This window comes from Alexandromys fortis, unplaced genomic scaffold, assembly GCF_014885135.2.
Source record: "Alexandromys fortis isolate MF-2015 unplaced genomic scaffold, M_Fortis_MF-2015_v1.1 scaffold_6, whole genome shotgun sequence".
NCBI lineage: Eukaryota > Metazoa > Chordata > Mammalia > Rodentia > Cricetidae > Alexandromys > Alexandromys fortis.
This window is the reverse complement of record NW_026067902.1, coordinates 26070904-26097601: the sequence shown is the minus strand read 5'-3', so window position 1 is coordinate 26097601 and position 26698 is coordinate 26070904. Positions and strand designations below refer to the sequence as shown.

The 26698-nt window shown below is 41.6% G+C and overlaps 1 protein-coding gene across 1 annotated transcript in view; it reads left to right on the top strand.

The window, feature by feature from the left end:
• Aven (apoptosis and caspase activation inhibitor) overlaps positions 1–26698 on the top strand; it is a 137833-nt gene that overhangs the window by 17069 nt on the left and 94066 nt on the right. Inside the window, exon 2 of the mRNA XM_050134446.1 lies at positions 3605–3782. Within this exon, the coding sequence (XP_049990403.1) occupies positions 3605–3782 (178 nt within the window). The remainder of the gene's footprint in view (positions 1–3604; positions 3783–26698) is intronic.

The window sequence follows — 26698 nt, the reverse complement described above, 5'->3', positions numbered from 1 at the left end:
GTTCTCATCAGCCCCAGGTATTAGTTGACTTACGTGGAGGAATTAACTCACTAAATAACTTTAATCAGCCAGCATCTTTGGGTCTTCAGAATTTTATGGAGATGGCAGCCTTGAGGCTTGAGGTTGTATTTGTAATCTCTAGATTTTAATATAAATGACCATTTTCTTGCTTTTGTAATGAAGCTTATGATATTTAATGACTGAAAAAGATCATGAAAGGCCAATTTAGTCCATCCTTTTAGGAAAGTTTTGCAGTTTCATTTAGGTGAGAATTATTGATTAATGTGAAATTTGTTGGGCGAATGATTGATGGGAAGCTCAGATTTACAGAGGGCCAGAGTAGCACTAAAGCAATGTCCTGGATAGAAATAGGGACAAATCTATACCATGAGTGCGTTAGGCCTGTCATTCGACCCTTCTGCAGTCATCTTGTTAGTTGTGCTGGGGTTTCCCTTTGTCTGTCATCTGATGTGATATAACACTGTCTAGGGGACCATGTATGGCATTTTGCAGCCAAGACATATTTGACTGTGATATAACACTGCCCAGGGACTGTGTATGGTACATTGTTGTATAGACATATTTGACTGAGTATTTAGATAACATTGGAAATTAAGAACAAATCTACAAGAAATTTAAGAAAAACAGAGACAAAGCCAGACAGAAGATAGACTCTTCTGCATGTTCCCTGTCCTGGCCTCGCCAATAAATGGACACACTAGAAAGAGAGCTTGTGCTGGCTTCCAGTGATGTAGGATAGTGAGCAGAAAGCATTGGGAACTTGTTAGAAGAAACGAGCAGTAAAGGAATTTGTCTTGGAGTGATGGGGCTAGAAGTAGTCTGTGTGGCCAGGGTGTGGTGGCACATGCCTGTAACCCTGCACTTGGGAAACTGAAGCCTGAAGCATCAGGATCTGAGAAGAACCTGGGCTGCATAGTTAGATTCTCTCAGAAACAGAACCGAACCAACCTTTCAAATAGTATGTGTGCTATAGAAAATGAAATGTATTGAAATGGAAAATTAGACCACGCTTACTTAATAAAATGTGTAAGTATAACGGAAGAAAGGACTGGGCCTATGTGTGTTGTGGTGCTCTCTCGGTGATGAGAAGAGGTTTTTCTGCTGTAGGGCCTTGTGTATAAAACACCAATAGCTCAAATGTGGGTTTAAAAATTTATCTTAGTTTTTGTCTTCATCGTTTTCTACAAGGCAAATGTCCTGTTTCTGTGTTAGCAAAGTGTTGTTTTTTAAATTATTTTAATTAATTCTTCAAGAATTTCATACAATATATTTTGATTCCATTCACTCCTTCCATTCACTCCTTTTGACCTTGACTCCTTCCAAATCCTCCTCACCTCCCTGCTCTTGTCCCCTACTTTCTAATAATCTGTTGAGTACAATTTGTGCTGACCATATGCTCCTGGTAGTGGGGCCATCCAGTGGAGCGTGGTGGACCTACCTGGAGCCACACTCTTGAAGAAAACTGACTTTATTCCCTCCAAGCCATCAGCTACCTACAGGTCTTACTCTGTACCCTAGGCTGCCTGTAATTCATGGTGATGTTGGAATTATAAATACGTGCCACCACACCTAGCTAATTGTTTTTTTTTTAAATATTTATTTATTTATTTATTATGTATATAATATTCTGTCTGTGTGTATGCCTGCAGGCCAGAAGAGGGCAGCAGACCCCATTACAGATGGTTGTGAGCCACCATGTGGTTACTGGGAATTGAACTCGGGACGTTTGGAAGAGCAGGCAATGCTCTTAATCTCTGAGCCATCTCTCCAGCCCTGCTAATTGTGTTTTTTAAACTCATATTTAACTGCTATATAAAGGTAATTGCTGGTTGCCTTGGATATATTAGGATATTATAATCTTTTGGACTCTGCTTTGAACTATGTATTTAGATTCTACATGCATGTGCCCTATAAAGGGCAACACTTTTTTTATTATGGAAAGTTTCAAATCTACAACACATAGACTAACTGTACACCGAATTCCCACTACTCACCACCCCAGCTCAGCAATGGTCATGTAAGTAGTTTATTTCTGGCCGCCATTCCTCTCCATGCGCTATTTGAACCGGCTCCCAGATGCCATATCTTTTCACACACGGTTGAATATTTGTACGTAATGCACGAGAACACTATAAATTTATAACATCGTAGTGAATCAAACAGCAGATAGTTTTACTAGCTCATTCTTAATAAGGTCAAGTGAGTAGTTATTGTTTGTATTCCTCAGTTGTTCTAATGATGACTATTTCCTCCGGCTAGATTATTCGAATCAGAGCATAGACAAGTCCCCAGTCTTACATTGTCAATCCACTGGGGTTGTGTGTGATGTGCTGGGGATGAAACCTGGGACCTTCTGCTCCTGACAGCCACCAAGCTCATCAACTGTACCTTCTACCCTTGACTGCCACCCAGCTCATCAACCAGGACCTTCTGCCCCTGACACCCACCCCAGTCCATTAAATTTGTTTAATCTGTTTCTCTTCTCTATCATACCACCATTTCTCATTTCCAATTTCTTTATTTCCTATAATAATGTGTATAGCTGTCTTGCCTGCGTGTATGTCTGAGCACCATATGCATGCAGTACCTGCAGAGGCCAGATGAAGGTGTTGGATCCTTAGGAACTGGAGTTACATAGAGATGCTTATGAGCTAAGAGTGTTGGGAATTAAACCCAAGTCTCTGGAAGAACAGTCAGTGCTCTTAACCACTGAGCTATCTCTTCGAACCCATTACAATTATTATTGTTGTTATTGTTGTTATGTGTGGGAGGGCAATGAGGTGGGCACATATGTTGCGTAAGGGTTGATTCACTCCAGTGGGTTTTGGGGATTGAACTCAGGGCACCAGGCTTGTGCAGTAAAAGCTTTTACCCACTGATCCTTCTCAATGGCTTGCAGTTTATTTCTTGAAATGATTAAGTGGCTGTTTCTAAGTATAATGTAGGATTTCTTACAACCTGTTGTTCTCTGCATGCTTCCTTTTAATGCCCATGGCTAAAAACACTCAAGAATGTCTGAGTTGAATCCCCATTAAAACATATTTGTGAGGTACATTTGCAAATACCTAAATTTCCAGGGAGAGTTGATTTCTATTTTGAAATAATCAAAATTATTTATTATTAATGTGTGTGTGTGCATGTGTGATGTATACCATGTGCCATAGTACACATGCAGAGGTCAGAGGACAACTTTCCTGAGTTAATCTCTCCTTTCTTCTTCATATGGGCTTCAGGGATGGGACTCAGGCTTGTGCATCAAGTGCCGTTATCCCAAGTCATCTTGCCAGGTTCTGGTCCTACAGTCTTACCCATCCTATAGCCTCGGTTATTTCAAGTCATTTTAAGTGGGGCTAGGTCAGGCAGAATGTACTGATTTCCTTTTCATACTCATTAGAAAGTTACCCTGAGATAATGCTCTGATATACTGAGGTTCTTTGGAAATACTGCTTAGAATCCCCACCTCATTTACAAATTCAGTTTTTAGAGTTACACCTATGTTCTATTCTTTTCCTTACTTTACTGTAGAGACTCCTAAGGTCAGGATCCCACTGTCTGACTATTGATTTGTCTCTACTGATTGCAGGTGGAAGATGATAGTGATTCAGAGACCCATGGAGAAGAGAACGACGAGCCAGGAAATTTTTCTAGAAGGAAGATTGTCTCTAACTGGGATCGATATCAAGATACCGAAAAAGAAGTCAGTGATGAAAGTGGAGAATCCCAGCGGGGGACAGATTTCAGTGTCCTCTTGAGCTCTGCAGGTATGAGTTCCACTGTGTGCTGGCTGCTTGCCGGGAAGACTGCATAGACATTTGTTACTTTTTGAAATCGCTTTAAGATATTATAGTGTATGTGTGAGTGTGTATATGGGTGTGTATACTTGTGCCGTGATATGCATGCCGAGGTCAGAGGACAACCTGCAGGACCTGGTTTTCTCATTCTACTCTGTGGGTCTTAGACATAGAACTTAGTTGTCTGACTTGGCAAGCAAGAATCTTCACACACCGAGTTCTCTTGCTGGCCCTTGCCTAGAAGTTCCAATGCCTGCGCTAAACTAAGAATAATAATTGATGAACCTATTCTGAGTAGGAAAAATTGCAAGGGTATTAAATTGTAAGCCAGAAGCACAAGATTCAGTCTGGTGCTGTGAACTGATGTTGCTCATAGCACAGCCCCTTTAGCTGTGGATCTGAAACGCATTCCACTCTAACTACTCAAGACCTCAACTGAGTGCTTCCATCTTGTTACCTGCACTTCGGCCAATTATAATTTATGAACACTTTTTATTCAAGGTAGGAGGAAGAAACAGAGTAAAAATGTAGCTGGCTAGTTAATTCTTATCAGCTATTTGGCTAAAAGATCTTGGAGGAGAAAATTGAAATAATGCAATTAAATTAACTTCTATTCTGCATGTGGGTTTAATGCAATCAGTTGTATAGTTAATTATTTGAAGAGTATCTGGCAATAAGAGATACTGCACATGTATAGTTAATTATTTGAAGAGTATCTGGCAATAAGAGATACTGCATAAATGTTTGATTTCAATTAAAATTCTAGTCTAGGCCAGCAGGCATGTTCTTTGGCTTATGATTTTGGTTATTTCTTTTAGCATTTTATTTACATAATTTAGAGCAAGGCACATGGCTGAATCCTCTGTTATTTTTTGGTAGTCTGCTGACTGATTTCTATGAGGTGTTATTATCTCTGTCTTGGGAGATGGCAGTTGACATGTCTTTGCTGTGCTCTTCTGCTTCCGCTCCTCTCTGCTACTGGTTTGTTTATTGGCGTCTCACTGCGGTACGACACTGGGAAGAGCCCCCTGCCTTTCCATGCATGTTGGTCTCCTGCTGAATTATATTTCATTCTCTAATCCTAACATTTGAAGAACATCCTTTGATACACATTCCCTGCTCCTTACAGTGATTCTGATCTTTTTTGAGATATATATAGTCATGGCAGTTGCTTGGGGTAGGAATTAGTGGGGAATGGCTGTTGCAGTTTTATAGAGTGGCCAGAGAAGGTCTTACTGAGAAGGTAACATTTGACTAAAGTTCTGAGGAAGGTGAGGGAGGAAGCATTGTGGGTATACCTACAAGAGTCTTCCGGGCAAAGACAGCAAGTTCAAAGGCTTTGAGGGAAGAATGCTAATGGATCCTCTCTAAGTAGGATGTATTTCCGTGTATAACAGTTAACTTTGCGGATTGGTACTCGAGGAGGAACTTTCTTTCTCCCCCATTTGGTGTTCACTTGTGTTGATGGATCCCCCCTGGAGCGTTGTTTACTGTAACCCAGGGAAGTTAAGGATCCAGCACTTCCATCTTTGAGGAATCTCTAGAGAATTCTAGCGAATGTGCATGAGTTCATAGATGATTTCTCAGGGGCTCTCAAGTGGAAGCATACCTGCTAATAGTGAAGAGAATGCACAGAGGTATGAGTGAGTCTCTCAGACATCCTGGTGTGCAAAAGAAACATCGCACACCTGTAGGAGACCTCAGTTTCGTTCTGTTTAAACATGGGACCCAGCTGTGCTGGTGTTCACCTGTGATCCAGTGCCTGAAAGGCTGAGGTGGAGGGTCACCTCATTACCTGCACATTGAGACTGTATCTCAAAGGATCAGACACAAGACAAAGTTAACTGTGATATTTAGGAAGAAGAAGAGGGGTAGTGGTTAGGGAGAGGCATACAGCAGGTGTGTAGGCCTGGGCACTCCTGTGACATTGGTTGTGCTCCGTTTGCCTGGATGATGGTTACCTTGGCTTAATAATTATTCTTTAAATTGTTCATATGTATTCTGTATTTTTTTGGAGGGAGGGTTTCAAGAAGAGTTTCTGTGTGTAACTGTCTTCGAACTCATTTTGTAGACCAAGTTGGCCTTGAACCCACAGAGATCTGCTACTTCTGCCTCAGGAGTGCTGGGATTTTAATTTTACAAGTCTTCCAATAAAAGACACTCTTTTGTAGAACTCATCAACTTGTACAGACAGGCACTGCCTGCCTTGAGTCTTTAGCCGTGGTTGGCAGCATCTACATTCTTATTTCCAGAGGACATGGGAAGGCATATGGTTTGTTCTAGGTCATACTCATTCTGATGGGACAGGGAATTTGCAGCTGTCTGCTCTTCCTGTAAGCCACTGAACAAGATAACTAGGTCACTAACTTTTGTTTCTAAATAATGTTCTTCTAATCTTCAGGTATGCTTTAAGAATTGGGTAATGGGGGCTGGCGAGATGGGTCCCTGGCTAAGAACACTTGCAGAGGATAAGGGCTCAGTTTCCAGCACCCACGTGGTTGTTGACAACTGTCTGTAACTACAGATCCAGGTGATCCAGTGCACTCTTCCAGCCTCTGCAGGAGCCATCCCTGCATATGGTACACACACATGTATGTAGGCAAAGCATTCAGACACATAGAATAAATAAGTTTAAAATAAAGTTTGGAAGTGGGCTGGTTATGGTGGTGCATGCCTTTAGTCCTAGAACTCTGGAGACAGAGGCAGGAGGATCTTTGTGAATCTGAGGATAATCTGGTGAGCTTCTGGACATCCAGGAATATAAAGAGAGACCCTGTCTCAAAAAAANAAAAAAAAAAAAAGAAAAAACAACCCATCAAAAACAAAAAACCCAAAACCAACAACAGCAACAAAACCAACCAAAACCAATAACAGTAAAAGTTTGGAAGTGGTAGCCTGTCCTCATGTACCGTCAGGGTTAAACTGGTATAAATAATAAGTCTTCAAGCAGTTTTTTTTTTTTCTTTCTTACTAACTCCCATCCCAGTAGTCATTTACTGAGTTCATGCCATGAGGACTGTCGGTTCCTTTCAAGATGCCACTCATTACCAGAGTTCCAAAGTGTTCATATTGCAAGCACAACACTAGGCTAAAACTGAAGATAAACATGGAAGAAAAAAAATGAGGTCTGAGTGTATCGGCTCTGTTTAATTTTTAGCGAAAATATGAAAATGGCATGATTAGATAAGTTTGCTCATAGAGTTATTGAAGAACCAGTCTGTCTCCATTTTAGCCTTAAGAGTCATCGTATAATAGTAAAGACAAACTAGGTTCATTCCTGATTATGATTAAACCTCTGTTTCTCAAGAACTGGGCTATGTCCCACCTGTAACCTTAACTACAAATGGCTCTGCACTGCCCGTTCCAGGAATGGCAATTATGTCTTTGTTTCAAAAAGTTGCTTATAAGCATCTTGTAACTCTACCTTTGTTTCAGAAGGTTAGATGACCGCCTATGACTCCCTTGTTATGCCCACCTTCCAACCATGTCTTTATGTCAGGAGGTCTTTAGGTCTAACTTGTTTGTCCTGCTGCTCTAACCCGACATGTTTTGCTTGCCAAATCCCTGTTTGGAAACCCCCTTATACTTGAGCTATAAAACCTTTTCTTTCTGCCCTTGCTTAGGGTTATTTACCTTTTGCTTTGTTTTGCCCCCCCCCCCCCCTTTTAAAGTACTCTTCCTTGGAAAGTATTAGGCGGTTTGTGCCTTTACATCAGAGTGTCTGGGCTATGAGTAAGATCTGTATAAAATTTTTTAGCAGATTCAGTACCTTAAACACCATGAGTAGAGAATATCTTGTACTCAGCCTTACGTTCTAGTATTTCCAGTTTATAAGGTTGCACCAGTTGTGTCTGTTTGCATCTTGTTCCTAATGCTCATTAATGGTCTGAGAGTTTGTACTCAACAGAAAGGTTTGTTTTTAGTTTTATCTTCATATATTTCCAAAAGTACTATCCAGTTTGCTCAACACTGCTGCTGTTATATAATAGTCTGTAATATAGACTTAAGATTTATGATTTTTATTTTATATGTATTGGTGTTTTCTCTACATGTATGTATGTGCACCACATGCATAGGCCAAGAGAGGGTATCAGATGCTCTGGAACAAAAATGTTTTTGTGACATCTATATATTTCTTTGTGTGCTGATGGGATATGCACACCAGGAGCACGTGGAGGCCAGTGAATTTTACTCTGTCCAGTGTCAACACCATCATCAGTTTTGGTAGCTGTGCTTTTTTCTTTTCCCAGTCCTCTGGGCCAGTGGGTGTCACAAGACACAAGATCACTGCTTGTGACTGCACAGTCTTTAAGTTCATTTTCGAGTTGAGTGTTGGTTTGCTCAGATAATTAAGATTTTTTTTATAGTTTTTTTTTTTTTTTTTGTTAGAGTTTCTCTGTGTAGCTTTGGAGCCTGTCCTGGCACTTGCTCTGTAGACCAGGCTGGCGTCTGCCTCCTAAGTACTGGGATTAAAGGTGTGTTCCACTACTGCCTGGCTGATTATTCTTATTTCTAGTAAGAGAAAATTAGCAGGTTTTTTTTGGGTTTGACTTATATTCCAGATACCCTTCAGGCTGACAGGTGCCTACTTAACCTCACCGTCAAGTCTGGGTATTATCCTAACAGCATGTAGCACGTTCTTTTCAATCACTCCTGCCTCCTTTCTGCTTGGCTATAATACCTGCTTGTTTTAGTAACTGTTCTATTTTTGTGAAGAGACACCATGACCAAGGCAACTCTTATAAAAGAAAGCACTTAATTGGGGCCTGCCTACATTTTCAGATGGCTAGTCTATTATCATAATGGCCGGAAACATGGCAGCATGCAGGTGGGCATGGTACTGGAGAAGTAGCTGAGAGCTTTACAGCCTGATCCTTACGCAGCAAGCAGGAGGGGGAGGGGAGGGGAATGAGAGGAGGGAGAAGAATTGGCACAGCTTTTTGAAACCTCAGAGCTCACCCCTAGTGACACACCTCCTTCATCAAGGCCATACCTCCTCATCTTCCCTGACAGCTCATCAAATCAACTGGGAACTAAGCTGTAAATACGTGAGCCTGTGGGGCCAGGCTCATTCCAAACACCACACTGCTCTTCTTCCCGTTAAAAAGATCACCAGGGGGCTGCGAAGATGGCTCAGTAGGAGAAGTGCTTGCTACACAGGCTTGGGAACCTGAGTCTGGATCCTCAGCATGCACATGAGAAACTGTGTGCTGGTGGGGGAAGTGGAGCTAGGAGAATGGCAGGGCCTGATGGCAAGCCGTTTTAGCTTATTTAGTAAGCTCCATGACAGCGAGAGGCTCTGGCCCAGGAGACCAGGGGCACGGCACTGGAGGATCAGCACCTGAAGTTGACATCTGCCTCCATTCACATGGACACACATGTATATACACACTCGCACACATATGCATGTTGCACACACAAACAGTCATCATGTTTGTGGAGCAGAGGACAGAAATACACGCTTGTGGTCTTGCTGTGTTGAAGTTGGGGTTGATTTTCTTCTCTTTACTTGTTCTTGGGAGAGAAGAAAGAAAAAAAAACAAGTGTGTTTCTGGAAATGTTCTCTAAAAAGGTTGTTGTAGGATAGCTTTTGTAAAGAGTAAAAAAATGAATGAATTCAAAGGTTCTGGAAAGGCAGTTAACTTGACAGTAAAGAGTCACGTATTCCAGGGGAGATCTGCAGTGGAGGGTGGCTGTGCAGGCAGGAGGCAGGAGCTTGACTGAGAGCTGTTACAGACTCTGAGAGGGAAACTCATGGCCCCATCCTTAAACAGACAACTGAGTTAGAAATATCTAGTATTTGTTTTAATCTTGTATGGTTTGTGAGGATCATGTAGAATTATTCAACAAGATACAATGTGAGGAAGGCAAATTGTGAAGTATCTAATTTCTGACATCAGGTATGCCAGAATATACAGTATGGTGCAGATGTATAAAATCAGAGTACAAAAACAATGGTCACTATCTTGTTTTCTTTTTATATCTAAGGTCAGGGGCGGAGGGAGGTTTACTGACTTGAAGCTTTGCAACTAATGAAGGTGACCCAAGGAACCTCAAGCTTAGCACGAGAAAAGCAGAATCTGTGGTGGGAGGTTTATCATGCTAAGCAAAAGAAGTTGAGCGGTGATTTAACAATGATGTCACATATATTTTAAGACATAAAGACAAAGACAAACAACCAAATGTGCATAACGAAAGTGCTGGGAATTTGCACGAGTGTCGGTGTGCATCTCACCCTTGGGTGTCGTTGGGAGTTGGGGTATCATCCTCCTGGGACTCTTCTAGAGTGCATTTGATTGAGATGAGTTCAACTGTGGTCCTTTCCACTGTGTAGGCAAACATTCTATTTTCCCGACCCCTTTTAACCTTTAATAGTTCTGTAACATCTTCAAACCAACATAGTGCACGTTCTTAGCAATTTTAGGGTTAAAGTCATTAAGAAAGAGAGATATGTGCACATGGTACTGTGGGACCTGTGATGATAAGACACCTTAAGTGAACGAGATGATAGATGCCGCCATTTCCTCAACGCCTATCAGTGCAGACCCCATATGAAGCATCTAAGGCTCCTTTTCTGCTTCATTAAGCCTTAACATTAATCAACTATAGTAGATTTTGTTATCTCTGTGTGCGTTGAGGCCAAGCCTTAGCTGTAGCACAGTCAAAGAACAACTCATCCCAGTTAGTCCTTACCTATCATCAATGACTGAAATGTAAAAGTGTTCCATTCCCCTCAGGAGTGGTTTTTTGGATACACAGACAAGACCGACATACGTGACTCTACACCTTAACAGACTAGAAGTTAAGGGATGGGAAGGTATTCGGAGCAAATGGAAACACTGCCCACTCTGCCTGGCTTTGGATTGATCTATTTTGTCAGATAGCGAATAGCACCTCTTGGTCTCCTAGTTTTGTTTGCTCACAGTTCCTTTTCCTTTCCATTTATTGGAAAGTTGTGCCTGGTTGTGATGTTGAGGGGCAGAGGCACTAGATAGATGGATCCTACTTTTTAATCTAATATGTTGGTCTGTGCTTTTTGATTAGGGAGTTGAGATCGTAAATGTTCAGAGTTAGTATAAAGAGGTGTATATTAATATATTAATTACTGTCTTTTTCTTAAGGTTTTGTAGCGTTTAGTGCCTCACTTGCCTAACTGCAGTTTTAACATGAGTCATCCTTTCTTGTGGCTTTATGGGTGCGTTCATTTAGTTTTCTTCATTCTGAAGGATTCTTTCATATTTCTTGTGTGGAGCTGGTTGAGTGGTCATGAATTCCTTTAGTCTGTTCTTACTTTAGAAAGTTTTCCTTTGCCTTTAGATTACGACAGCTGGGTTTTCTGTGTATAGTTCTTTGGATTGGCAGTTGTGGCTTAGCGCTTTGAATACATCATTCCAAGCTCTCCTTGATTTTAGAGTTTTTTTTTTTTTTTTTTTGAGACATCTGCTGTTATTCTGGTGGGCCTACCTTTATATATGACATGGTGTTTCTCTGTTGCAATTTTCAGGGTACTTTGTTCTGTATTTTAGTGTTTTTACTATCATGTTATAACATAGGAAGGGCCTTTTCTGTATATTTGACATGCTAAATGCTTGCTGTTTAGGGCTTTGTACATGTTGGGCAAATGCTCTACCACTGAGCTACACATTCCAAGATCTTACCCAGTCTCTCTATTACTAATAATACCTAATACAATACAAATGCTATATAAATTGTTATTATACTGTTTTATTTAGGTAATAATAACAAGAAGGAAATGTCTGTATCTGTCCAGTACAAATGCAGCTCAAATTTTTGTTTTTGACCTATGGTTGGATACATCCATGACTGTTCAACCCATAGGTAGGGAGAAGTAAACTTATGTTAAAGATCATCCACCATGATCAAGTAAGATTTTCCGTTAAGTCATAAACTATGCTCACTGCATGGAACTCAGTGAATGGGATTCGTCATATTCATGGGACGGACAAACAGGACATGATCACCCTGTAGATATGGAAGAGACATTTGAGAGAAGTCTTTTCACTATGAAAGCTTTCAACAAATTAGGTGTCGAAGGAATATTTCCCTATAAAAATTAAGGCCGTATATGATAAACCCACAGCCAAGTGTGAAATGTTTGGGGATTTCTTCCTAAGATCAGAGATAAGACAAGGATGGCCCCTCACAAGGGCTTCTGTTCCACACCGGAGTAATGAGGCAAGGACAGAGAAAGAGAAAGAAACCAAAGGGAAAGGACGGAGTGAGATAGTCTCTGTAGACGGCAGAAGTTTCATCAAAAACCTACAGTAAAGCCTTACCAGTTTTGCTATTTTAATGCTTAAAAGCAAGCAAACAAACCCCATAGTAATCAGCGAACCAATGTAGGAAAGTTGCCTGCAAGATCAACTTCTAATAGTAAACAGCATTTGAAAGCACCAAATAACCTTTTGAGAAAAGAGAGGACTGGGCACTCTGACTTTCCAGGAAGTGTTTGATAACAGGAAGTCAGATACCCAGGGAATCAGTTATCCCTGGGGATCCTTTGTTTCCTAAACCAGTCTCCACAATTCTCTGAACAGCAGCAGACCCAGGAAGTCTCGGTGCCTGATGCTGTCGCAGACCTGATGCCCGTAGTATTCCCCAGGGAGACAACTCCATAATGTCGCAGTTTGAGATTCTGGGCAGTTACCTTGTTATGCAGGATCGTTCATACTGTCACATTTCATTGCAAATGTTTGTAAAGATTAAGCTTTTTATATAAACACCGAGCCATCTCACCAGCCCCCAAACATTATTGTTACTCGCTTCATTTAAACTGAAAAACCTGGGAAATGTGGATTTATTTCAGCCTTGACTTGGATTATTATGACAGAGGCACTCAGGAGCTCAAACACAAAATGAGTTTTCCTTGACTGCTGAGAATGATTAACTCAAGCAAGAAGATAATTGTGTGTTATAAGCCACGCATGCTAAGAGTCAAGCAGACTCATCTGCTTCCTCTTTTTTCGGGAAATTGATGAGGTACCACTTTTCTTACTGTTGCTCACACTGCTTCCTAGCTTTCATATTCGGTTATCTCCCCCTGGCAATGTTGAGAGGATCCAGAGGCGATGCTGCTAAGGGCTGACAGAGAGCCATTACACAGCTGCACCCACACTCAGCGTGACTCCTGGTCTCCCGCTTGATTGCTTTCTTTCCCCCTCCCCCATCCCAGGGTCTCCCTGTGTAGCCCTGGCTGTCCTGGAACTTGCTATGTAGACCAAGTTGGTCTCCTAAGTCACAGAGATCTGCCTGACGCTGCCTCCTGAGTGCTGGGCTTACAGGTGTGCTCTGCCATGCTTGCTTCCTCTTTTAAAACCTATCTGAATTCTATGTTGGAATCCTTTTGACTGGAGGGTCTCATGGTATCATTTTCCAGTAAGCTGTATTTACCTACAAGAAAGCTATGCTTTCCCCCTATATTTTGGAGTCCAGATGGCTGGTAATTTTCTTGCTCTTCTTTGTTTTCTTTGCATATAGTGTAAAGAGGACTTGGGGGTGTATACTTTTCTGTACTTCTCTTAGAGCACGAAGATGTTTTTGCTCTGGGGACAGTGAGAAGTGGGTAAAATTGGGGGCAAGGTTCTCCTCAGAGCCTGTTGTATTTAGGTTTTAAAAATTATTTTTATTAATGTAAATTTATTTGTTTTATGTGTATGGTTGTTTTGTCAGCATGTGTTCTGTGTACTACATGTATGCCTAGTATCCATGGAGGCCAGAAGAGGGCATCAGATTCTTGGAACTGGAGTTACAGATGGTTGTACACTTCTACATGAGTGCTTAGAAATTGAATCTGAATTCTCTGTAAGAGCAGCCATTGCTCTTAGCTGCTGAGCCATGTAGCTCTCTAGCTCACAGATTTTTTACTACCTATTGTGACCTACGAAGTTTCCCAGGTTCATTTGTGCTTTGCTTACTCTCAGGGTACCCTCCTAGAAACTCTTCTATGTGTGTTAAATATTCAGTGCGCGTTGCTGCTGTCAGTGGCCAGAGGTTGTTACCTGAGAGTTAATGCATCTGGACTGGTGGTGGAGCAACACCAGAACATCCATATGCAAATGAAACCACAGGGAGAGAGAAACCATTTTAGCAGGCTGTGTCCGTTCAGGCTTGTCAAGTTAAGTCATTCCCAATGGAATGATGTTGGAGGGTATGCTGTTAACAGAACAATAAGAAATCCAGTCTGTGTGGGAGTGTGTGCCTGTCAGCTAGATACTATAGCTTCTAAATAAGAATCTGCTGCTGCTTAGCTTACCGGCATCTTTAGCTGAGCCTGCTTGATTGCCGTGTACCTCGTCTTTGCTCCCCCGGTCGCTGCCAGCCACACTAGTTTACCGTGGCATCATTGTGAAGAGCAGCATTAATGTAGTTAGGAAGTCTAAGTCACCTCCATTTTTATTCTTACTCTTGTTTTCCTTTGGAGTTTGAAATCATAGTGAGAAAGTGGGCTGCATTTTGTTTTGAAAACTGGAGCACAGACAGTTAAACAGCATCATTACATGGTGTCTTCATGGCCAGAGAAGCTGCTGTTCTGGGTGGACTCTTTTAATGCCAACCTTGGGCCTCTTGAGTGGATCTCGCTCTGCCGTTCAGTAGGTGGAAGGAATTGCTGGAGGAAAGACGCGCAAGCACATGGGTTGCTTTTCTCTTGACCGCAGAGTACCTGCTTCTTCTTCCCTCACGTGTCCCTTAGACTGCGGAGGGCGGCACTCTGCTCTTTGTTGTGCAATGTCCATGCGCCTTGAGTCATGGACTTCCTTCCCTCGTTCCTCAGTGTCATAGACTGTTCATCTCATGTCCAGTCTCAGCCATCTTTTGGGCAAAACTTTCACTTTTTTAGACCGGAGAACTGAAGCACATAAGGGTTGCAGTTTAACTCAGGGATGCAGGTATTTGTGGGAGATAAAATGCTCAAAGAATTTTCTTGGCTGTAGTCACCCATTTGAATTTCAATGTTTTCCTTTTAGAATGGGATTTAGGAATTGAGTCCTTTTTGGTTTTGTCCTTTGTGGTGAGCTACAAAAATGTTATAAGCATATATACATATACACATATAGTTACATAGTTTTTTTTTCCTGAGACAGTTTTACTCTGTAGCCCAGGCTAGCTGGGAATTAACTATGTAGTCTCAACTAGATTTGAACTTGGTAATTCTTTTGCCTTGGATTCTCAAATATTGGTATTGCTGGTATAAACAAATTTTTTTCAGGGTTACATTTTCCTCAGACCAATTAGGAACCGGTTTGTCCAGTACAGGTTTCATTTCTACTTTTAAAATATACTTCTTTTGTGTTTTTTAAAACTGCTCGTCCTGTGCCTATGTTAGGTTTGTCCTGGTGCATGATGGGAGCATGCTCAGAGCGAGCTCAGAAAATACTGCCAGTTCCGAGTGTCACTTTTTCACCATAGACAGCCTTCATCGGGCCTCTTTGAGTTTTAAACAGGCATAGTGAATTTTGAAATAGTCCTTTCTAACATGAACTTGGATGTGTTACAGAGAAGACTAAGTTATATCAAGAGCCCATCACAGGAAACAAGACTATATAAGAGAATATATGATTTTCTATTTGCAGAAATTGTCAAAGATTTTCAAAGCTCAGTTTCCCAGATTTGGGTAGAGAACTTCTATGAGAAGACAAGCATGTACCACCCTTGCTTTCAAAGTGTCTCAAAGGGGAGAGGGGTGCCAGCTGTGCTCCGTGTGGCCACCGAGCTGGGGTGAGCAGCTTCCCAGCTGAGCATGCAGAGCGTGTGTATGTTAGAATGGGCTGTGATGCGTGGTATCTAAGGGAGGAGGTGAGGCGCAGTGGAGAATCTGTTTCAGGCTGTTTCACCTTCTCATCTCTGAAAGTGTTGATCAGATGTGCGTTCGGTGGTAGCAACTCATGAAAATCAGGTCACCTTTCGGGAGAGCGGCAGAGCTGTTTTTTGAAGGAAATGCCAGTAGTTGAGCCTTTTGTGTTTCCTTGAATTGAAGCAGTAGAGGTCATTGTTCAAGGTGTTTCTAAAGAGGGTAGTAGGTAAGTTTTCTGCCGTCAAGAGGGAAGAGGTGGATATTTTCCACTTTATTCTCCTGAGAACCCACTTGAGCCCACAGTTATCTTTTCTATACAGCATATTAGCCATGTCATAAGCAGTTGATATTGCTGTGACCATGAATGTAGGCATTTTATGAGTGTATATTAATTATATATAGTAATGGATCTCATTGGCATTTCATATGTACATTTAAATGTATTTGATCACATTTACCACCCCCAGTATCCACTGCTGTTCCCTCTCCATCACTGATTGCTTTTGCCAACTATTCTTCCTTATACTTTCATGAGTTTTCTTTCTCTTTCCCCCTCTATCCCCCTTTTTCCTTCTTTTTCTTGTGTATGAGTGCATGTGTGTGTGAATTAATGAGTTTAATTAGGGCTGCTAAGAGTGGCAAGGGTGAAGGGTTGTTTACAGGAACGTGGGCACTTTACAAGCTGTTACATCACTAAAGAAAAGGTCTTCCTTCACCAATCTATCACTGACTACCTATAGAAACTCAGGCACGAGTGCAGCCCTCATGGACCCCTCCCCACTAGCTACCATTTATTACCTATAAATATTCAGAGATGGATCTAACCTTCCTTTTGTTGTTTTGAGAAGGGTCTAATGTAGACAGGGTAGCCATTAGATGATTAAGATCTAGCATGAGCTGCAGGCCCTGTCCTCCAGCTTCTTCTGCAGTGTCTGGGATTCCAGGTGTGTCTGCCTCTAGCACCCCATGTTGGATGGTAATGGAAATGAAGCCCAGGGCATCTGGTTTGCTAAGCTGGCTATCTACCAACTGTGTTACACCCACCAGCACCTAAATCTTCAGGGAAGGGTGTCTCTTCGCCGTGACAGCTTGTGGATGGGTCCATTTTTGTACAGGATTTAAATTTTTTTTAAAAACAATTTATCTTTATTCTATATGTATTGGTGTTTTGCCTGCATGCATGATGTTTGATGATGGCAGATCTCCTAGAGCTGGAGTTACAGACAGTTGTGAGCTGCTATGTGGGTGCTGGGAATTGAACTCAGGTTCTCTGGAAGAACACCTAGTGTTCTTAACCACTGAGCCCATTTCTCCAGCCCCCTAAATTTTTTTTATTGAGCTATATGTTTTTCTCTGCTCCCCTCCTTTCTTTTCCCCTCCCCTTCTGCCTTATTCCATGGTACCCATTCTCCCAATTTTCTCAGGAGATCTTGCCTTTTTCTACTTCCCATGTAGATTTCATCCACGTATGTCTCTCTTAGGGTCTTCATTGTTGTCTAGGTTCTCTGGGATTGTGAATTGTAGGCTGATTTTTCTTTTATGTCTAAAAGCCACTTATGAGTGAGTACATATGATATTTGTCTTTCTGGGTCTGGGTTATCTCACTTAATAGGATGTTTTCTAGATCCATCCATATGCCCATATTTCAAGATGTTATTATTTTTTTCTGCTGTGTAGTACTCCATTGTGTAAATGTACCACATTTTCCTTATGCATTCTTCAGATAACTAAATAAACTGTCATATAACTAAAATATAATATAAAAGCAATCTAAGTAATGTCAAATATAATAATATATAATAAAAACATAATATCAAAATATAATTAAATCAAATATAATCAAATAATCAAATATAATAATCAAAAATTTCTTTTGTGTAGGAGCTCAGAATTTCTGCTCTTTTTCGAGACAGTATCTCATATAACTCAGGGACCTAGAGCTTGCTTTACAGCTGAGGTAATCCTGAACTTCGTATCCTTCAGTTTGTATATCCCTAGTGCTGGGGTTCCAGGTGTGGGCCACCAAGCCTTGCTGATGGGTCGTAGCAGGTCCTGGGCATCCAATGCAGTACTGTGTGTGCACGGGCGAGCGCTCACTGACGTGTAGCCCTGGCTGACTCTGCTTCCTGCATTCTGGGATTACTTATTCCCTTCTTTGAAAGTTAACTTTATAACACACTACAATATTCAGTTACACTGAAGCTCAGGTTTGAGAATTCAGACTCTGTCTTACTTTTATAGTCCGTAAGATACTGACCCCACTGGCCTGGAATCAGCTGAGGATAATAAAATGATCAGTAAATGTTAAGGAAAGGGTTTTTGAAAAGGTCCTCCTTATTGGTATTTCCAACAATTCTCTTGGTTTCTCACACTTCATTCTGAAACATTTTAGGCAAAATCTTACTGTTTTATTTCTATGCTTGACTTTCTGATTACACATGGTTTAATTTACTGAGACTTTGTTCATTTTATTTACTTCCAGCATACTTCACCCAATCCAAATTATAGTTGTTTAAAATAAGCTTTAAATCTATTTGAATCCTGGGTCTTAGTTGCTTTATCAGAGCTGAGGGGACAGAATAACTGTGTGGTGTGCTATTATGTCTAGGCAATGATGGTTTGCAGCCTATATCCTCTTAGGCTAGAAAATACTGTTGATTCATACGACTCAAAGGAGTTATTGTAGATTGGTTCTTGGCAGTGTCTGTTTGGAATAAAAAGCATGTAAAATGGAGAGTACCTTTGTGAGTCCTCTAGATGGCAGAACAATTACAATATATATCCTTTAGGAAGCATCCAGGAAGAGCATGGGAGAGACGGCGAAAGTGGGAGTCCTGCGGGCTCTCGCCTTTCTATCTCCGAGAAGATCTAGTTTTATATGCATTCTATAGAGACGTTTTACCTAAGATATTCTTTGAAGGAGTGTAACTTAAAATACAGTGTTACAAATCTGTGCACACAAACATCAAACTACAGACTTGGTGAAGACCACTTATCTGCAGCTAACTCTGCCGTAGCACCCGGGGTGAGTTCTGAAGCAGTGCAAGCTTTCCCTTCATTTCCATCACAGCACAGGCTTTTGCCATTGCCTCTCCTCATCCAGAAACCACCACTGTTGGCATAGATTTAGCTGATGGGAAATCCCGAGGTTCTGGTGATGCTGGCTCACAAACTCAGAAAGATGTTATTTAGATACTTGAGCAGCATCTAAGGGTGAAAGGGAAAGGGGGAATAAATGCAAGAGTTCAAGGATGTGGCTTTTCTCTGCTCTCACCATCCGATAGCTGATGCCACTACCTCTTCAGTTTCTGTGTTTTATCTTTTCTCATTTTGTGTCTATGAGTGTTTGCCTGCACACGTGTCTGTGTACTACACGTGTACCTGGTGACCTAGGAGGCCAGGAGAGGGCATCAGATCCCCTGGATCTGGAGTTGCAGAGAGTTGTAATCTACCATGTGGGTGCTGGGTATGGGACTTGTTCCTCTGGAAGAGCAGCAGGTGCTCTGAAGTCTGGAGCCTTCTCCCGAGGCCCTATCTCTTCAGTTTCTTTTGCAAAATGTTTGTCCACAGTTTCCTGTAATTACCTTTTAACAACAAAAACAATTGAAATAGTCCTTTGGGACTATTGATTTTCCTGGATTTCAGCATAGTGCGGAAAATCTGGTTTCCGTATTTCAAGTAGAGCAGAAATATAAGGATAGCTATGCTGCATTATATTTTCTCATTTGCTAATGTCATAATTTCCTTGGTGGGTATGATGTCTACGTATCTTCTATTTCAGTACAAGTGCTCTAAAAGACCATCATACTGAGACTTTACTGAATAAACTACTTGCCCTCTTACCAGTGAAGGAAACTTAAGTATATTCAGGATCACTGTTTTTTTTTTTTTTTTCCCATTTGAGACTGTTCTTGAGATTGTACCAGTAGAATATATTTTCATATTCATTGAGCACACCCACTAATTAATTATTTCTGAGCATACTTGAAAATAGACAGTGGGTATGATCATTCTTCTTGTGGCCCTTACCCATAAATAATGCAGAGTTTCCTAGACAAGACAAACATGCATTTTCAGTGATACCTGACAAAGTCTTATGGGAGAAGCAGTATCAAAGGGCTGAGGACGTTTCTACCCATGATTGGCTTTTCTGTAGGTGTTGCAAGTTCCCAGAAAGTACCACACATAGACGACTGTCCTTGTAACAGTATGTAACAGATAAGAGATTAAGTATCCCATACAAACCAAGTGCCCCATACAAACCAAGACTTTAATTGTGCACCAGCTGTCTTCTTTGGGTTATTGTTCTACAAAGTTCAAGGTTTTTATTAGAGTAATTGAGCTGGACATTGTCTCTTGTTTTGCTGTTCAAAGAGCTCAGGATTTGATGCTGTATATGTTCTATACCTAAGAGACCATACAGATGACTAGGATTTTGAACTGGGGAAATTGCTATTAGTCTAAACACCTGTGTTTGTGGAAGAACTGTCTGGTCTGTCATTGTCATTTGAAGTTAGCTTTGCATTGGCTGTAGAGTGTGAGATGGTCTCTGGGGGTATATGTGTATATGTGTTGACAAGAGACACTCTTGTCTTCATTTCCGTTGTTGAGCTCTGACTTATAATTCCTGAATTTCTTTTATATATTTTTTTTGCAAATTTGTGTTGAAGGATGTTCCGGAACACAGTATTTTTACTAATGAAGGAGATTCTCTCTTAAGGAATTCTTGTTTTCTTAGAAGGGTGTTAACTAGGCCTTCTCCCTCTCAGGCTCCCACACTAGTTTGAACGTCCCACACAAATTCCCCTGGGCTCCGCCTGAGAATATATACTTGGGACTCTCTCAGTGAGAGGCACCGTTTTTTCCCATCTGAGGTCTACTGACAGCTTTTCTCCTGTTTTTCTGAGCAGCATTGATGTCCCCAGTTGTACTGGGAGCAGTCTTGCCCGAGTCTTGTCTTTTCTCACTCCGGCTCTACTAATGTCTCTGGCTTGCTTACCAGAATCTCTTCTATCCCATTTTATCCTCATCTGTGAAATTAGCTGACCTGATGTTTACACCCCCATGATGTTTCAAATGATCAGTGAGGTGAACTGTGAAGTGGTCCTTTTGTCCTGCACAGTGGATACTGTAGAGTGACAGGCACCGGGGAAACATTTGCTTTCCCCGATTCCGCCCCTGCGTGCATCTTCCTGGTGTCTCAGTGGCTTGAGATGAGTATGCTCGCAGCTCTTTGGCATCTAGCTCCCCGGAAAGGGTATAATCACATTTGATATCAGCCAAGTCCCCAGTCATAGACCATGACATCACAAACCAAAGATCATTTTCTCCCAGCAGGAACAAGCTGAAGAGGAGGAGAATGCCCATGACAAGTTACATCTTTATTAAAACTCAGTCACTTCTTAAAGAAAATGAACCATAAGGCACTTCCTGCAGAAGTCCTACTGAAACACCCATAGTGTTAAGCAGAACACTGCATCCACCGCTATACTACAGTGAAAAGTTGTTTTAAAAATTAAAAACTTAAAGTTATAGAAATGTACCTAAGCAGATATACACTTAAACACTTAAAATAGGGCTTCTTGATAAGATAAATGCTAATATATTAACTTGAATTTTATATATATTCCCAATTTTGAAATGGTAAGATGACTTCCTTTTAAAGACTGGTATATTATCAGGGACACTTGGTGGAAGAGCTTCATTTTGACCTTTGTACCTATTTTTCTTATAGTTTAAACAGGAAGCTTATAGGGTGTTGTAAACGGGAGTTTGGATGGTATAAATGGCCAGAATCTAAGATATAGGATAACAGATGTCACTATTAAGGATATGATAGCCAAAACATTTACCTCATAGCTTATTGAATCACAGAAACAATTAGTAGTCATTGACTAGTCCCCAAGATTCAAAATCTCATAAATTATTAAATCTACTGATAGTAAGGAAAATTCCCATGAGTAATCTCGGTCTTAAGGTACTCACTCTAAAACCCTTTTATGAGGGGCTGCCATGATGGCTCAGTGAACAGAGGCATTTGCCATGTAAACCTGGCATCTTGCGTTCAATCCTACATACAGGTAGGAGGAGACAACTAACTCCACAGAGTTTCCTCTGACTCTCCATGTACAGTGTGGCCCACCTACCCACCCACACACCACTCTCTCTGACTGTCTCTGTCTCTCTTTGTCTCTGTTCTCTGTCTCTGTCTCACACCACACCTCCAATTGGAAAAACTAAACCTGCTGGGCGTGGTGGCACATGCCCACAGGCAGGCAGCTCTTGAGTGAGGCTAGTCTGGTCTACAGAGTGAGCTCCAGACAGCCAGGGCCATACAGAGAAACCCTGTCTCAAAAAAAAAAAAAAAAAAAAAAGAAAAAAAAAAATAATAAAAAACTAAACCTTACCCATTTGTGCCTGTAATATGCTAAAGCTAATGGTGCTATTATCTTTTTAGTACATTGGTAACCGTCGATTGTTCCGAATTCCTACATCTTTTTTGGAAGCTGTTGCTGAGGACGACATAGCTTTCTGAATGGGTTATTATAGATAGGAGAGAAAGTGGAGGCTCACTGGGACTGATGCTGTCAGAGACTAACTTAAGAGTTGGTATTTGGCCGGGCGGTGGTGGCGCACGCCTTTAATCCCAGCACTCGGGAGGCAGAGGCAGGTGGATCTCTGTGAGTTCGAGACCAGCCTGGTATACAAGAGCTAGTTCCAGGACAGGCTCCAAAACCACAGAGAAACCCTGTCTCGAAAAACAAAAAACCAAAACAAAACAAAAAAAACAAACAAAAAAAAAGAGTTGGTATTTGGTGTCTGTCTGTCCATCCATTGTCACTGAAGGATAAGCTATGGAAGGAAGCAAAGTCCCTGAGAAGTGGTACGTGAATCTTCCTCATAACAGTGAGTAAATAAAATACAGGGACATTATCTTCCATCCCCTTTCATCCTGCACAGTGTTGTAAATCTCCTTTTCCTCTAGGTAATTAAAATTTAAAATTACGATTTGAAATATTATTTGGTATTTTTCACTTAAAATGCATTTTCTTGAAGCATGTCAGTCTATAAAATAAGGTGGAAATGGATGAAAAGAACCTTTAAGGATTCAATGAGTCTCGGCTGTTAGGGGGAAAAGCAAAAAGCCAGCACTTTAGTTAGGTTGTTACGTAAATGACAGTCAAGTTGCTGTCTGTATTGGAACCACGGCTTGTCTTTGTTACTGGAAAATGACAAGCGAGAGTCTATAATGACTTCAAATGCAAAAGATATGTGACATTTAAGGTATTTAATGCAATGTCTTGAAAAGAGTCAGAGGAGTTGGGTGTCCCACTATCTTAATTAAGAACTGAAAACCAAGAGTTGAGTAAAATGGAAGAGTTTTCCTCCTTGCTATTACTTTGTGCTGGGGATGGAACTCAGGCCCTGGATAGGCCAGGCCAGTGGCCCTGTATGCTCAGGAGCTCCCCGGTGTTCATGTTTGTTTTCAGAGTAACAACTTTGATGGTTTGTCTTGGATTAGAGAATTTCTTTAGTTAGGTGTGGTATTCATTTGTTGTTTTTCTTATCCCCACCCTGCCAAGCTAATAGAAACAGGAGTGTTGGACGGCTTTTTGTGAGAGTTTTGAACCTGACTTTTCAGTTGAACTTAGCACAGTGACTTCATAGCCGTGATGTTTGAGGGAAGGAATTAAGATGGCATCGGGTGAAGGAAGCTGTGGATTGATTCCTTTCTGTGCTCTCTACAACCAAAGTCTCCGCAGAAGCCTCATGCTGCATGGGCAGTCTCTGCAAGACCCTGTACCCTTAACATTCTCCACGGCTTTGCTAGTCCTTTGCATTTTTTAGTTTGGGCCACTAGTCTGGATGGAAAATTCGGAAGATTTAATGTGCCAGACTTCTTTTTGTTCTGTTCTTAAATGTCATTTGCTCTGCTCTAAAATATCCTGCTATCTTTGGGGTAAATTCACCCCACCAGAGATTGTCTCCATCAGTGTGAATGAGGGTGACATCACAGTTTAGGGTTTTTGGTGTGCTAAGAATTAAAATCAGCCTGTGAGCCTTTGAAAAACCTGGACTGCAATGTTGCTAACCATGCCTGTGAATCCCTCCTTTCCCCAGGCAAGCTTGGTGACACCTTCTGCGGGTGCCTCTAGGCAGGCAGCATTCTGGACTCCTCTCAGGCTTTCAAGTTACTAAATAAAATTATAATTCTAAAAACATGAAGAAAATGATGGGACCATTCAGTGAAAAATGAATGGGATCTGCAAGCCATTTGATTGTCGAGTTGTGAGTGACTAGCATGCAGCCTAAGTAGAAACAGGTGTTTACCTCAGAAGGTTCCAATCAGCATAAAGCCTAAGAAAGGGAGAACCACATGCAATTCAGACCTCCTGGCTCGCCCACTGCAGTAGGTAGGGTTCATTCCAGCAGCCAAGCTATGAATTAATGTTATTAAATCGAATCTTACCTGGTAGCAGTTGGCTGAAGCTCAGTAAGGAGTGGTAAGGTCTCATACTCCAAATGCCTCGTCGACTGTGCTGTGGTGATCTCTTTCACCCATGTGTCTTATTTCTTGCAGTATCTCCGAGGCCCACTAATCCTGTGCTGTTAGTTAGGACAGCTCACAGCAAGGCAGACTCCATTTGGATAGGATTATGGAAATCAAAGGGTGAATTTTGCCTTTATCAAATAACAGCAGTTGATCTGACCACAGTGCTCAGAACTTATTAAAAATTCTTGGCTCTCTCGGCCGCGAGAAACCCTGCTTACTCCTGCAGATGGTTCATGCACTGGAAAAGTTGTGCTCACCTGTAATTCAGAATTGCAAACGTCCCCACGTCACGCTGCTTTAACGCTGGTGTGTTTTCCAGAAGCACGGATGTTCCGCAGCACCTTCTGCTTCCCTTGGCTTTCTCCCAGACAACTTTCCGTCCTCAGCCTCCTGTCTGCAGAGGTGAAGAATTTCCTCTCTCCCCGGTGCTTCTGTTAACACGTCGCTCTAGTGCTTTCTGAGTGGTGAGGGGAAAATCCGAAAGGAAGCAGCAGAAGAGCAGCTTTATCGTATCCCAGACACCGAACATGAATGAAGCGCTGACGGGATCGCTCAAACCAGACAGCCAAGTGGTGTGATGCTGCTTTCATACATAATGAACCCGCTAATTACTCCTCCCGATGGCCAGCGGAGCGCCCGGCAGGACGAGAGAAGGAGCAGAGGGGCGTGTGCTGTTCACTGGGTGCTCTCTGAACAGCTTGCCACTGAGGAGGGAATCCAGGGGAGGCTGCAGCTCTGTGTGTGATCAGGTAGACCAGGCAAGTTATTTTGACAGACAGTTAAATGACGTATTTTGGAAGGAAGAAGAGAGAGCTTAGCTTAGCAAGAGGTAGCTGGAATGCAGTTCCCGGATGTCTTACAGATGGCATCCCTAATGCTGGAAACATTTTCTGCCTTTGCCCTGCAGGATTGCAGAGGTTCTGTCCAGCTGTGTGGTTGTCATGTAGTTTTCTCCAGTGAAAGAGAACTTTTCAGAGGTCTTAGGTGGAAAACATGTACTGGGAGTTTTAAAAGCGGTGGCAGGGAAAGGCTGTTCTTTCCTTAATAAAAGACGCATTTGTTTTTATACATCTTTCGGGCACATGCGTGTTTTTGCTTCGGAATAAAGCATTACAAATCACTTGGTATACAATGTAATGAATGATCTACCAGTTTTCTTAAACCACATGAATTTCTGATCAGCTCTATAAAGTATATATATAAAATGCCAGTTTCATATTTTTTGTACTTTGGTTGTTAAATCTGGCAAGGGCTTTTCACCCACACCTCACTGAAGCCCTTCAGGACTATGACTAGCCACTAGGATGTTTTGAAACATTTTAATTGTTGAAGACTTCAAACTTGGACAAAGGTGAAAGGAAATACATCAGCTCCCTATAGACCCACTGCCCTGATTCAGTAGCTGCTGGTATTTTTCTCTTTATTGAAATACTTTAAAGGGAATTTAATTTCTTTCTGCTCAACTATGTATAGTTTAAAACTTCCTGAACCCTTTTCAGATGGTCTCTGTGACCATCTACTAGCCACTCTCCTTGAAATTCCTTGTTTCTCAAAACTATCTCTTTTCATAGCGTTTCTCAAGTGAGAATCCGAAGTGTACACTCAAACTTAGTTGTCAAGCGTTAGAAGCTTAAATCCTGACCAAAATAACTACATATGGGAAAGAAGTAATTTTGATTCATGGTACCTTTCATACTAATTTGTAGCATGAGTGTACAAGAGAAAGTGTCTCTAGGACTTTCTTGAACCTTTCCCCGCTTAACACAGATGCCATAATACTAAAAAGAATTGAATTTTGGGGGTGTGGAGATATGGCTCAGTGGCTAAGAGTATGCGTTGCTCTTACGGGGGACCTGAGCACCGGTGTTGGACAGCTCACAACCACCTGTAACTCCAGCTCTAGGGGACCTGGCACATTCCGGTATTCATGAGGACCAGAGACGAGGCACCACACACCTTTCTCATGTCTAGTGCTCTTCTGTCGGTCTCACTTCCCACACCTGTGAACACCTAATTAGATAGCGTTGGATTGTCCGCTGATCTTTTCTGGGAATGCAGGGGCACGAGGCTTGAGCAAGCTGTGTGCTACTCCTCCTTTGCTGATGTTTATTCTCATTCGGATTCTTCCTTTCATCTCCTTAAGTGGCTGGATGAATGGGAAATGAGAAGGTGAAATATGGGGAACCATTAAAAGAACATGGGCGGAAATTGTTTTTCTTCTGTGTCCACCTGGGCCTAAAGCCAATGCTGCGGGCTTCTCGTTATGGGATGCCCCTCTTGCAAGGTGCTCATAAATCCTCGGTAACACACTGCCAAGGTCCTCAACTCTGTTGTTATGGTGTGAATGCCTACTAACTCTGTGTAGCATTTTTATATGCTCTCAGTCATGCCTTATCTCTTGTTAAATAAGGTTGTATGTGATGATTACTTATGCATGTGCCAGGAGGTCCACCATGACATATATAGTTAAGTTAAAACAGAAAGATGAGCCAGAATGCTGCTTTCCTCCAAGTGATATAT